At 56.1% G+C, this 12,181-nt stretch overlaps 7 protein-coding genes across 7 annotated transcripts; 4 read left to right on the plus strand and 3 right to left on the minus strand.

Moving 5' to 3' along the window:
* Positions 1 to 12: 12 nt before the first annotated feature.
* On the plus strand, positions 13 to 534 carry ISF_06320 (Signal recognition particle, SRP9 subunit; the record flags this gene model as incomplete). Its single annotated transcript, XM_018849924.1, has 2 exons — positions 13 to 84; positions 145 to 534. 2 exons carry the CDS (start codon positions 13 to 15, stop codon positions 532 to 534), a joined length of 462 nt encoding a protein of 153 aa, XP_018702901.1.
* A 473-nt stretch (positions 535 to 1,007) lies between these two features.
* On the minus strand, positions 1,008 to 2,422 carry ISF_06321 (ribonucleoside-diphosphate reductase M2 subunit; the record flags this gene model as incomplete). Its single annotated transcript, XM_018849925.1, has 3 exons — positions 1,008 to 1,955; positions 2,020 to 2,292; positions 2,393 to 2,422. The coding sequence occupies 3 exons, from the start codon at positions 2,420 to 2,422 to the stop codon at positions 1,008 to 1,010; spliced, it is 1,251 nt and encodes a 416-aa protein (XP_018702902.1).
* Positions 2,423 to 3,434: 1,012 nt separating this feature from the next.
* ISF_06322 (hypothetical protein) lies at positions 3,435 to 4,383 on the minus strand (the record flags this gene model as incomplete). The annotated part of the gene is made up of 3 exons (XM_018849926.1): positions 3,435 to 3,987; positions 4,035 to 4,252; positions 4,309 to 4,383. 3 exons carry the CDS (start codon positions 4,381 to 4,383, stop codon positions 3,435 to 3,437), a joined length of 846 nt encoding a protein of 281 aa, XP_018702903.1.
* An 896-nt stretch (positions 4,384 to 5,279) lies between these two features.
* Positions 5,280 to 6,129, plus strand: ISF_06323 (Chromo domain protein; the record flags this gene model as incomplete). The annotated part of the gene is made up of 2 exons (XM_018849927.1): positions 5,280 to 5,426; positions 5,476 to 6,129. The coding sequence occupies 2 exons, from the start codon at positions 5,280 to 5,282 to the stop codon at positions 6,127 to 6,129; spliced, it is 801 nt and encodes a 266-aa protein (XP_018702904.1).
* A 1,758-nt stretch (positions 6,130 to 7,887) lies between these two features.
* ISF_06324 (succinate-CoA ligase (alpha subunit)) lies at positions 7,888 to 9,121 on the plus strand (the record flags this gene model as incomplete). The annotated part of the gene is made up of 5 exons (XM_018849928.1): positions 7,888 to 8,029; positions 8,077 to 8,093; positions 8,142 to 8,258; positions 8,324 to 8,705; positions 8,787 to 9,121. 5 exons carry the CDS (start codon positions 7,888 to 7,890, stop codon positions 9,119 to 9,121), a joined length of 993 nt encoding a protein of 330 aa, XP_018702905.1.
* Positions 9,122 to 9,564: 443 nt separating this feature from the next.
* Positions 9,565 to 11,203, plus strand: ISF_06325 (Major facilitator superfamily domain, general substrate transporter; the record flags this gene model as incomplete). The annotated part of the gene is made up of 5 exons (XM_018849929.1): positions 9,565 to 9,849; positions 9,905 to 9,919; positions 9,988 to 10,389; positions 10,449 to 10,814; positions 10,862 to 11,203. 5 exons carry the CDS (start codon positions 9,565 to 9,567, stop codon positions 11,201 to 11,203), a joined length of 1,410 nt encoding a protein of 469 aa, XP_018702906.1.
* Positions 11,204 to 11,299: 96 nt separating this feature from the next.
* ISF_06326 (Trimeric LpxA-like protein) lies at positions 11,300 to 12,111 on the minus strand (the record flags this gene model as incomplete). Its single annotated transcript, XM_018849930.1, has 4 exons — positions 11,300 to 11,615; positions 11,666 to 11,839; positions 11,897 to 11,959; positions 12,011 to 12,111. 4 exons carry the CDS (start codon positions 12,109 to 12,111, stop codon positions 11,300 to 11,302), a joined length of 654 nt encoding a protein of 217 aa, XP_018702907.1.
* Positions 12,112 to 12,181: the final 70 nt, after the last annotated feature.

Here is a 12,181-nt window from a genome sequence, read left to right on the forward strand (position 1 = left end):
ACGCAGCAAGTCATGTCATACTTTAAAACCGGCCAGGCGTGGCTGGACCAGTCCACGCTGCTGATCCAAGCCAACCCTACAACCGTACGCCCCCCTCCCGCAGCCGCGAGAATTCACCACCTTTTTGCTAACCGCCAAACACAGACCAGAATCACAACGCGATACTCGATAAAGGCCGTGAAGCGTCGCAAGCCGTCCGCCTCCGACGCCGCCAAGGAGAAGCCCCCGCGCGGAGAGCTCGTCCTCAAGACGTTCGACCCCCGCAGTGGCGTGACGCTCAAGTACCGCACGACCAAGGCGGCCGAGGTGTCGCGACTGATGGGCGCCGCCATGGGCCGGCTGGGCCGCAGCATGGCCGCGCTGCCGGAGGAGGAGCCGCCCGAGGAGCCGATGCCGGACGCGGGTCCTGCTGGCGGTGAGGACGACGGGCAGGCGCAGCAGAAGCAGGCGCCGCAGACGCAGAGCACGCCGCCCGCACCAGCGGCAGCAGGAGGCGGAGGTGGTGGCAAGAAGAAGAAGAAGGGCAAGAAATAAGACGAGGCAAAGAGCGAGGAACGGTTGGCGTTGGAATCTGGTTACAGTATAGAATAAAATGGAGTGGGATGGCGAACGCGCGGGATGTTTGGCTGCATGGGTATATATGGATGAGGATAGCAATGGATGCCGATTGTCACAACCCAACGCGTCGCATTACTAAAGAAATACCATGGCACCTAACTGGCAGAGATTAAGAAACAACTTGACACAATGTATTATCCGTTGTAGAAAATGCTAAAATACTCTCAAATCATGAACCCATCCCAGCGTCCGTGTGCTCGTATTCCCATAACAAATGAAATGCCCTCAAAACGCCTTTATAATCCAACTTCCCAAGCAGAGCCTGTCTCTTCTCTTCAACAGTCGCCCGGTTCATTCAAGACATCCAACCCGTGGATAGACTTCTTTACAATATACATGACATAGAAACAAGAAGGGTATATGGTGATATGCAGATAGGGACGACTCGTTTAGAAGTCGTCGTCAAAGCTGAAGTCACCACCAGCCTTGTTGTCGTCAGGAGAGGCGCCATCATCGGCCTTCTTGCTGGCGCTGGCCATGACACCGGCCTTTTGGTACTCGCCGACACGCTTCTCGAAGAAGTTGGTCTTGCCGCCAAGCGAGATGTTCTCCATGAAGTCGAAGGGGTTGGTAGACTTGTAGACCTTCTCGTTGCCGAGAGCGACAAGGAGACGGTCAGCAACAAACTCAATGTACTGCTGCATCAGGGTGGCGTTCATGCCGAGGAGAGCGCAAGGAAGAGCCTCCGTGAGGAACTCCTTCTCAATGGTGACGGCATCGGTGATGATCGTCTGGATAACCTCCTTGCTGGCACGGTTGTTGAGGTGGGAGTGCAGCAGACAGGCGAAGTCGGTGTGGAGACCCTCGTCACGCGAGATGAGCTCGTTGGAGAAAGTCAGACCAGGCATCAGACCACGCTTCTTGAGCCAGAAGATGGAGGCAAAAGCGCCAGAGAAGAAGATGCCCTCAACCGCAGCAAAGGCGACGAGGCGCTGGGCAAAGGTCGACTCCTTGTCGGAGATCCAGCGAAGAGCCCAGTCGGCCTTCTTGCGGATGCAGGGGATGGTGTCAATGGCGTTGAAGAGGTATGTGCGCTGGGCCTGCTCCTTGATGTAAGTGTCGATGAGCAGGGAGTAGGTCTCGGAGTGGATGTTCTCCATCATGATCTGGAAGCCATAGAAGCAGCGAGCCTCGGGGATCTGGACTTCGCCGCTGAAGCGCTCAACGAGGTTCTCGTTGACGATGCCATCAGAGGCCGCAAAGAAGGCGAGAATGTGGGAGATGAAGTACTGCTCGTCGGCGTTGAGGCGGTTGTTCCAGTCGTGGAGATCCTTGGACAGGTCGATCTCTTCGGCCGTCCAGAAAGAGGCCTCGGCTTTCTTGTACATTTGCCAGATCTAGGGAGCAGGGGTGTTAGCGCGTCGCGTGGCCACTTTACGCGTAAAAACACGTCCGACATACCTCGTGGTACTTGATGGGGAAAAGGACAAAGCGCTGGGGGTTCTCCTGGAGCAGAGGCTCGTCAACCTCCTCGGGCTTGATGCCGGTGGCGACGGCAGGAGTGGCGTCCTTGGCGTCCTTCTTGGCCGCAATGGCAATGGGCTTCTGGTCGATAATGTCGGTCGAGGTGGACTGCAGGGAGGCCTCGGCAGGGAGGTTCTCCTTGTTGGCAGAAGAGAAATCGAGCTTCTTGACGGGGGATTCCATCTTGAAGGACTCAATGGCGGAAGCAGCCTGTGTAAGAGAGCGTGTTAATGGGGTTGCTCGGTGACGGGTGATGGTTCACAGGAGAGGAGATAGTTGCGCGCAAGTGGAACGAAGGTGGCGAGCTTACCAGCTTTGAGGGGGTTGTTTGAGCAGCCATTGTGAGTGTGATGTGTGGCGAGTGTGTGAAAGGAACAAGATGAAGGCAAGCAAAGTGTTGGAAAGAAAAAACGGTTTGAATTGAGCTGTGCCTGACGTGGAAATGAAGCGCGTAGAGAATAACGTTCTTCTCTAAGAACGGTGGCGTTAAGAGGTTTTTGTACAAGCAGCAGTACGCCGTCACGTGCAGCGCGACGCGTCGAAGCGTGTTTTGGGTGGATCCTTCGTAAGTGGTTTTGGAGGTGTTTAGTGGGCCACTTAAGCTGAAAACAGACTGGCTGCCATGGTAGTGGAGCGTCTGCAAGGTACCTGCTCGGTACCAACAACAGCCAACAGCCCCCGACGCCGCCACAACGCTCCAGCCATCTCTTTTAAGTGATCGGTCCATGCGCGACGCGTGAAACCTGGCCAACGCGTCAAGGTATCTCGGCAGTACCGGGGCGTCCCCTTGTCTCCCTTGTCTGGGCATGTTTTGCGTCCCAGCTTGTCCTGCCACACGGGGCTTGCAGGGAGCCGCGTCTGCCCGCCCACCGCTCCCATCCTTGGTCAGGCTAGTGTCATCAATGCACAGTTATCAATCAGCAAACAATGCCAATTCTCACGCACCGGTCACGGGTGGTGGGCCAGATCCAGTCGTCGGCGGCCTATGAGACCTCAAACCGAGCAGTTTTGCGGGTGCTCGGAGAGCACGTCGGAAATGGCCCAATGGGTAGGAATGTTGCCAAAGATCCATCGTGAACATGGCGTGCACACGCAGCTCAGCCCCGTCTATCGGCCAAAGTTGGGCGTCAAAGTACTCCGTACGCATACTGTGTTTCGTTCTCAATGGGATTCGGCGAAAAAACTTGCTCATGTATTAAGGTAAATATGTATAAACTATCTAATTCGTGATGCCGTGCAATTTCGTTACGCCCGACGGGTATCTCTGACGTTCTGTACCCTCCTCATATTCGTATATATTCGTATATATTCGTATATATTCCACGTTGCGGACTCTCAGTTTATCCCGCGATTTATTTTCCGCGTCGGCTGGATTTACTGTTCGTGTTGCCGGTCTCGACGTCATCCGGTCGCTTTTTGCTGCGTCCCAGCCAGCCTCTGCTCTCGCGAACGCGGGCCTCCTGCGGCGACGTCACGGGAACGGTATCGGCGCGCGAGGCGCCCGTCACGCCGGCCTCCTGCGCCGAGGCTGCGTGCTGCGTGCGGTATGCCGGTGGGTCGTCGCGGCGATCGTGGTGGTCTCGGCGGTCGCGTCTGTCGTCAATCTGATTGCGGTCAAACTCTTTGGGATCGCTCGGGTCGACGTCGGGGATGGGCAGGTTTCCCTTTTTGAGGTTCTTCTGTCCCTGGTCGCGGAGGTGCGCCTCAAGCAGCACCGCGTTGCGCGTGTTGGCCTTGAACATGGCATCCACCAGGTCGCCGACGAACGGCGCAAGGCCAATGGCAAAGTCGAACGCGATGTTGAGGAGCATCTGGAACTTCAGAAAGAAAGGTAGACCGCCTTCGATCTGGTCCGCTGTGCGCATGACCATGAGCGCCAAGAGGCAATCCACTACATCGCCAGCACTGTGATTGTCAGTAGAAATCCATGAATCAAGACGTTCAAAACTTACACTGGAATCAACCCAATGGCACTGCCCCATCCAAACTTGATGCCCAGAAATGTAAACAGGGAACAGTCCAGGCGGTAAGCGCGACGCTTGACCTTTGTGAGGACCTGGCCATCGTGGTCGGAGAGCCCTGGCGGCAGGGCTCTTCTGACTTTTTTGAACTTGGTCGTGCTCGGCTTTCCGTTGAGTCTCGTCGCGGGGACTTGTTCAAAGTACGGATCCTATCGTGCGTGTCATCAGTATTTAGCCATCGTGGCTAGCTCGGGAACGAGCTTACCTCTTTGCCAAATTTATTCTGCAGTGTCTCCCCCAGGATTTTCTTCCCAACCATCTTTGCCACCATGGACGTCATTTTGGCGGTATTTGCGTAGGTTCAAGAAAGATGTTGATTCTGCGCGTGCGAAAGAAGCTGTCCTGGTTGCGCGGACTAGTCCGCCTACTTATGCCAGGGAGGGGAGCTTGGGCGGCCTCGTGCGGGTGAGACGATTGGAGGAGTGGCGACGGTTTCAGGCGCTTAGAGCCAGGACGGAGATCCTATTCTGCAAAAGCCGACGGTGAAGAAGCAGAGTCGGGATGCTGCGATGGGGCGCGAGCGGGATTTGCGGCGCTTAATATATAATTTCTCTTACACATTCGAAGCGAGGCCTCCATTCCCAGGTTTGGACTTTGGCTGCAGCCATTCCCTGGCGTGGCCAGAGTGATGATGTAATTTGGCGCTCATGGTATTTGAGGCAGCCCACCAGCCACAGCCACACAGCCACACCACCATCTCTCTAACGGTAACTCCAGCAGTCTATCACTTACGCTTTGCCCTGTTTATAGTGCCTGTCTTTGTTGATTGTATGCTTATTGGTACTTTTAACGTTTGTTTGCCCTTTTTGTTGGGCAGCAAGGCAGCTGAGAAGGGATACATCACATGTCCACAACCCAACAGCGCACGTCGCATTGGCTGCCTCTTCGCCTCCCTGCTACCCCAGCGCTCGACAACAGCACGAAAGGTAGAGCATGCGAAATTCAAAAGGAGACAATTGCACGCAATTTAATCTGAATTTTGGGCAAACCTGTATCGTCCCTTGGCCAGCCGTGAGAGCGTCGCTACCAATTCCATCAGGTGGGGCCTTGGCTCTCGCGTCGAAGCGTTCCAGTTACGCGCCACCATGAGCTTCAGCACCCAGGCCAAGCACCCCGGCATGCGCAACAGCAAAAGCCGACGAAACGACTGGCCGACTGGCGCATCGCGGCAGAATCATGAATGCGCTTCTATCCATATTTTCGCCGCTCAAAGAGACGGTCAACTCGCGGAATGGCCGGGCTCTTGACCGCCTCGCGGGCATCGCCACACCACACAAGCGCGCGGGGCGCATGCCGAGGAAATCGGTGTCGTTTGACATGACTGTAAGTCCACGCCGCGTATTTGGAAGTGCACTGCTAACTATTATATTAGCCCAAGGCGCATCTCAAGCACTCGCCGCCCCATCTGGGTCGCACACCGCTGGTGCGGAAGCGACGCGAGCCACCCACTCAACTCGACGCGGACGAGGAACCCGAAGATGACAACCACACGGATAGTGGCCCGGAGCCCGAGCCGACAGGCGTGGACAAGTCTATCACGGAGATTGCGGGTCCTTCCGAACCCGAAGTCGAACCCTCAGAGCCTACAGAGCCCGTCGACGAAGCGACCCATCCCGCCGCCGCCGACAACTTGGTCGACGCCACGGATAGCGAATTTGGCTTTACGGCGTTTGTCGACCACAAGTGGGACGGCGACGCCATGAAGATCCAGGTCGAGTGGGACGGGGGGCAGCGCACGTGGGAGCCCGAGGCGATGCTGCACGACGACGCGCCGGCGGCGCTGCTCGAGTACTGGCGGCGGCAGCCGGGTGGGCGACCCGACAACCCGCGGCAGCCGGGGCTGTACGAGATCCACGCCATCCGAAAGCACAGTCGCGACCGCAAGCGGCTGTTTGTCGAATGGGTCGGGTACGGGCCCGCGGAGAACACGTGGGAGCCTCGGGCAGTCGTGGCTGACGCGGCGCCGGAGATTCTGAGTAGCTACTTTGATAGCTTGCCGCGGCCGAAGCGGCGTCGCGTGCGGTAGTACTTGTCCGTTGGGGACTGGCGTTTTGTAGAATGTATTGCTTTTACATGGGAGTCTTGTTTCGATGTATTACGATGGGATGATTTACGACGGGGAACAGCGCGCACAGATCAGGATGCGGTGTTGACAGGCGTTGGCATGTCTTGCTTTGTATTATATTGTCATGCTTGTTTTGGTGCTCTCTGTGATTATAGTCAAATGGCTTCAATGGACGTTGTCACTTTGCTAGTCGAGGGTTTACGTGCATGCTACAAACTTGACTGGCTAGCAATCCACTCAACAGGCATGGCTGCGTCTACACATTTAATATCACCTTCGGCGCTTACTTTCACCCGTTTACATGTGGTAGGCTGACCAAACTCTTCTATGCGGGAATTTTTTTTTTTTTTGCCTGATTTCCTTGGTTTGCAATACACCTGGGATCTTGTTGCTAGCGCACTGCCACCAATCACCCGCGGCAGCTCAACTAATGGCTTTCCTACAACATTGGGTTTAAGCGGGATTATGGCAGCTAATATAGTTCTCAGTTTCCATGTTTCATCTACTCGGGAAGTATCTGCCTGGTACCTGCACATTTTTGGCGACTGGTGAACAGCCAGCAGCAGTATCCCTGCGCAGGCTCCTGATGGAGTGTTTTGTAAGCCGTCTCTCGCCTGTAGTTGAAAATCGGGTATACATCTCCAACCACCGCAGTCAAATACCACGTACACATAAAACGCGGAGGATTTATCCCTACAAAAGTCACAGAAACTCCCGACCGCAGAACTATCAAATATCCGCATAGCCCTCCCACACAAAGTCGGTCTTCTCTTTGACACAGCTCCAGGGTACTAACTACATAGAAGATGCCGATCGCCGTCACCGCGACAGCCCTGTTCCAGCCACACCGCATGGACCGCCCAACCAATCAAAACCCCACACAACATACCACATAGCACACTCGGCCCCACCGCTCCGCAAACACGAAAACTCCTCCCAGCCCCCCCCAATCCAATACATCCCAAAATAACTCAAAGGCGTTCAACAATTCAACAGCTTCGAATTCAATTCGACTAGCACGGTCTGGTGGTCTAGTGGTATGATTCTCGCTTAGGGTCCACTCTAAGTTCGATTGTAACCAATCAACAGTATGCGAGAGGTCCCGGGTTCAATCCCCGGCCAGACCCTTCTTTTTGGGGTTGAAGGAGCGAGGCTTGTATTTTGTTGTGTTATTTTCTTTTTGTTCATCAAGGTGGGCTTTCGTTCTTCTTATTCAAGTGTCCAGTCTGGCGGGTGTGTTGTTCTATTTCCGAGAACGTTGTTTTGTGCACAGTGTTATTGACCTGCATGCAGAATGCGGATAGTGACACCGCGGCAGTGGTTCACACGCTTTGCTTCGAGACCGCTCGTGGATTTGGACAGCAGTGATTCGTACCTTACTTTACTGTATTGGACTGTAGGAAAACACCGACAGCCTTCAGATATCAGAGCTATACTCACAATCATGCTTTGCAATAAACTCGGCTGGTTACTCGAGGTTGAACTGCACACATGTTTACAAGACGCTGAGGTCTATTCATCCCCTGGCCAGTTAACGTTAGTTGCCCAACTCAGTGAAGCATCACGCTAGCGACATCACAACAAGTAGCCGAATCAACCCAGTAACCGAGCTCCAACATCTCCAACGCCAGACACAAAAGTCAATTGATCCCCAAAGTTGATTCAAGGGACCTTGAACCTTCAAGTACTCACCCCGACCTTTTTATTTCCCGACCCGACATGTTTGGCGGCGCGGCGAGACACGGCCGCGTGCGGGGAGCTCTGCGACAGCTGCCGAGCTCGCAGCGACGACACTCGAGCCAGTACGAGAAGACGATCGGGAACCTGCGCATCAACCAGGACAGCAGAGTCATCTTTCAAGGTATGTTGGCCATGTGAAAAGCACAAGCTCCCGAGCTTACAAACTAGGATTTACTGGGCGAGCGGTACGTGAATCCGGGACCGCAGCGGAGTAGGTAGGCTGACGTGGGCAGGCAACGGCAAATGCCAAGGACACGATAGCATACGGCACGCGGATCGTCGGGGGCGTGTCGCCCGGCAAAGGCGGCCAGACGCATCTCGACCTACCCGTGTTTAACACGGTCCGCGAGGTATGATAGTCCCTCCCCGGATATCTCTCATCTAAATCGTCTCGGCTAACCGAAAGAACGCCCAGGCGGTGCGGGACGTCAAGCCGCAGGTCAGTGCCGTCTTCGTGCCGGCGGCCGGCGCGGCGGCGGCGATCCTCGAGGCCGTCGAGGCCGAGGTGCCGCTCGTCGTCAGCGTGGCCGAGCACATCCCCGCGCACGACATGCTGCGCGTGCACGCCGCGCTGCGCACACAGTCGCGCACGCGTCTCGTCGGCCCCAACTGCCCGGGGATCGTCGCGCCGCCCGCACGCTGCCGCGTTGGCATCATGCCCTACCGGCAGTACCGCCCGGGCTGCATCGGCATCGTCTCCAAGTCGGGCACGCTCAGCTACGAGGCCGTCGGGGCGACCAGCGCCGCCGGCCTGGGGCAGAGCCTTGTCGTCGGCATGGGTGGTGATTTACTCCCAGGTGAGTTGTTGCGCCCCTGAAAACCCCCCCCCCGGGACACATGGATTGTGTTGCGTGGACTAACCAAAAAATAACAAAAAGGCACGACGCTTGTCGACGGACTTAAACTCTTCTTTGACGACGACGAAACCAAGGGCATCATCGTCATCGGCGAGATCGGCGGCGAGGCGGAGCTGCGCGCCGCAGAGGTGATAAAGGAGTACCGCGCGCGCACGCCGGAACCGAAGCCGATCATCGCCATGGTCGCGGGGTGCACGGCGCCGGAGGGCCGCATCATGGGGCACGCCGGCGCCGTCTTGATGCCGCGCGACGTCTCGGCGGCGGACAAGGCGGAGGCGCTGAGCAACGCTGGCGCCGTCGTGGTGCCGCACCCGGGCGTCATGGGCGAGACGATGAAGCAGCTCCTGAGCATGTAGACCGATGGGTAGAAACGGACAGGACGAAGAGCGCACGGCGTCATTTTTAGAATTGGATTACCAATATGATTTATAAAAGTCTCCTTGCTTCACCGTGTTGGATGAGTTCAGGATATGCGGACTAGCTGAAAGGAGAAAGTCCGCCTCCGCCGCCCTGATCGCTTTCGATCCGACCGGAGCTTAAAAATTGGTCCCCGGGGGCCAGGCTGGCCATTCCTTCATTAGTCGGAAAGACGGCCCATGTTTCCGACAGCATACGGGACGCTGATCAGCTTTGACTCATGCCGATCAACCATAATAAATCGTCAAAATCCTGCGTGTATGGTGTTAAAGTGACGGTGTGGCTGCCGGGGATTAAATAGAACCAGTCTTTCCTCGATCCATCATCCCATTGCTAGTACAGGTTAACTTTACTAACCAACGTCACTCCAATTTCGCTGACCATGGCGACTTCTACATCCACAGTCGAGCTGCAGCCATTGTCGGTCCCCGGGAGGACGAAGCAGATCGGCCCCGCGCCCAACGACGACGCCGCTCTTCGCCCAGACTTCTTCGCCGGCGACGGCCAGAGACTCGTCGACGAGTGCGCTGCGGCGCCGGACAACGATGCCCCAGCGGGAGCCGTGTCGGCGTTGCAGCAATGGAATAACCCCAGCGGCAACGTGTTTCGGCTCGTCGCGTGCTTCTGGTGTTTCCTGGTGATGGGCGCCAACGACGCAGCCTACGGAGTGAGTGCGCCTGGCAACTTGACAAAAGAGACGGTTTGCTGACATGCATGTATAGCCTCTTCTTCAATCTGTACGTTCTTCCTCTACAAATCGCAAGCCGGAGCCACAGTCATCACTAACATCACAAACCACCCTCAGCTCATCAGCTACTACGACCTGACCTATACCGTCGTCTCGCTCGTCTTCCTGTCGCCGTTCGCCGGCTACGTCGGCTCCGCGCTGCTCAACAACTACCTGCACCTGCGCGTCGGCCAGCGCGGCGTGGCCGCCCTCGGCGCCGCGAGCCACATCATCGCGTACGTCATAATCGCGACGCACCCGCCCTTTGTCGCCCTCATCTTCGCTTTCATGCTCGCCGGCTTCGGCAACGGCATCAACGACGCCGCGTGGAACGCCTGGGTCGGCAACCTCGACCGCTCCAGCGAGCTGCTCGGCTTCCTGCATGCCTTCTACGGCGTGGGAGGCGTCATCAGCCCGTTCATCTCGACTGCCATGATCACCAAGGGCGGCCTCCCTTGGTACACGTTCTACTACCTCATGGTATGAGTCAAGTTTCCTCAAAAGCTAGCGACTTGGTGCCTTACTGACTTCATATGTAGATTGGCATCGCTGGAGTGGAACTGGTGGCGATGACGGTGGCGTTCTGGAAGTCCACTGGGGCCGTCTACCGCGCCGGTCACCGAGAGTCCCAGCGGTCGCACACCGGAAAAGAGACTGGCCTTGATGAGGCCCTATTCCAGAAGCCAGCAGCGCGCATCTCGTGGGTCTCTGCGCTCTTCCTTCTCTGCTATGTCGGTGTCGAAGTGGCTCTCGGCGGCTGGATCGTGACTTTCATGAGCAAAGTTCGCAAGCAAGACGACTTCTCCAGTGGCATGTCGGCAGCTGGCTTTTGGCTTGGCATCACGTTTGGCCGTGCCATTTTGGGCTTTGTGAGTCCTCGGATCGGTGTCAAGCTGGCCATCTCGGTATGTATTCCGCATCCGCTACGACGTCAACGTGCTCACATCTTTAGATTTACATTGGCTGCGCTGCAGCGTTGGAGCTCGTATTCTGGCTTGTGCCACAATTCATTGTCTCTGCCGTTGCGGTATCACTGCAAGGCTTCTTCCTGGGGCCCATGTTTCCTGGAGCCGTTCTGGTCGCCAGCAAGCTGCTCCCGAAGCACCTACATGTAGTGGTGATTGGCTTCGCCGCAGCGTTTGGCGGATGCGGTGCAGCGATTTTGCCCTTTGTGACGGGTCTACTTGTGCAAGGGTCAGGACCGACTGTTCTGCAACCTATTATTCTTGCTCTGTTGGTGGTGATGCTGGTTGTCTGGCTGCTTCTGCCACGAATCGACAAGAAGCGCGACTGAGACTGGAACTGGAATGTAATACCTCAACGATGAATAGTGTAAGAACAGTGACTCAGCAAAGCGTATATGATTTGACCTATGGACGTTGCTTCATGATTACAGATCCGGCACCGGGTCGACCGTCTTAACCACGCGTGCTGGGGTGCCGATGGCAACGGAAAAGTCAGGAATCGACTTTGTCACGACGCTTCCGGCACCAATCGTGCAACCCTTGCCAATGGTGACACCGGGCATGATTGTCGTGTTGCCACCGATCCAGCAATCATCACCGATGACGACAGGTTTGGCATACTCGACGCCGTCACGGCGCGACTGCACGCCAGTCTCGTGGGTGGCGGAAAAGATGGAAACAAAGGGCCCAAACATGACACGGTTGCCAATCTGCACGATGGCGCAGTCGAGGATGACGAGGCTACACTGTCAGCTGGGTGGGAACTCGAGTTGAAGGAGAAGAAGACTTACTTGAAGTTGGAGTAGAAATTATCGCCAATGGTAATGTTGCAGCCGTAGTCGACGTTGAGGGGAGGCTCAATGAATGCGCCTTTGCCAACTTTGCCAAAGATTTCGGCAAGTGCCTTGGTGCGATGAGACTCAAGAGACTCGACAGTGGCATCCTCAGGAAACGTAGTATTGTACCTATCAAAAGCGTTTTAGCACACTCTTAGCCGGAGAGCTTGAGATTTTGGGGCGTACTTGTGCATCAGTCGCCTCGCACGGAAGCGACCTTGGACCAGCTCAGGAACCTGGGCGTCATATCTACAACCTCGTTAGTTTGCTTCGTTTGCGGCGGCTGTTTGATGCACTAACAGGACACCGGAAATCATCTTTTCGTAGTCGTCGCACCAGGGGATGTGCTCGAGCATTTTGGCCAGCTCGATGGCGGCGGGGTCTTTGGCCGTAGCAGCCATGGTGATGAGATTATCGGCAGCTTTGTAAATGACGAGAAAACGGCGGTCTCAAGGCGGAAAGTGGCCTGTT

Source organism: Cordyceps fumosorosea, assembly GCF_001636725.1.
Source record: "Cordyceps fumosorosea ARSEF 2679 chromosome Unknown scaffold_16, whole genome shotgun sequence".
Classification (NCBI taxonomy): domain Eukaryota; kingdom Fungi; phylum Ascomycota; class Sordariomycetes; order Hypocreales; family Cordycipitaceae; genus Cordyceps; species Cordyceps fumosorosea.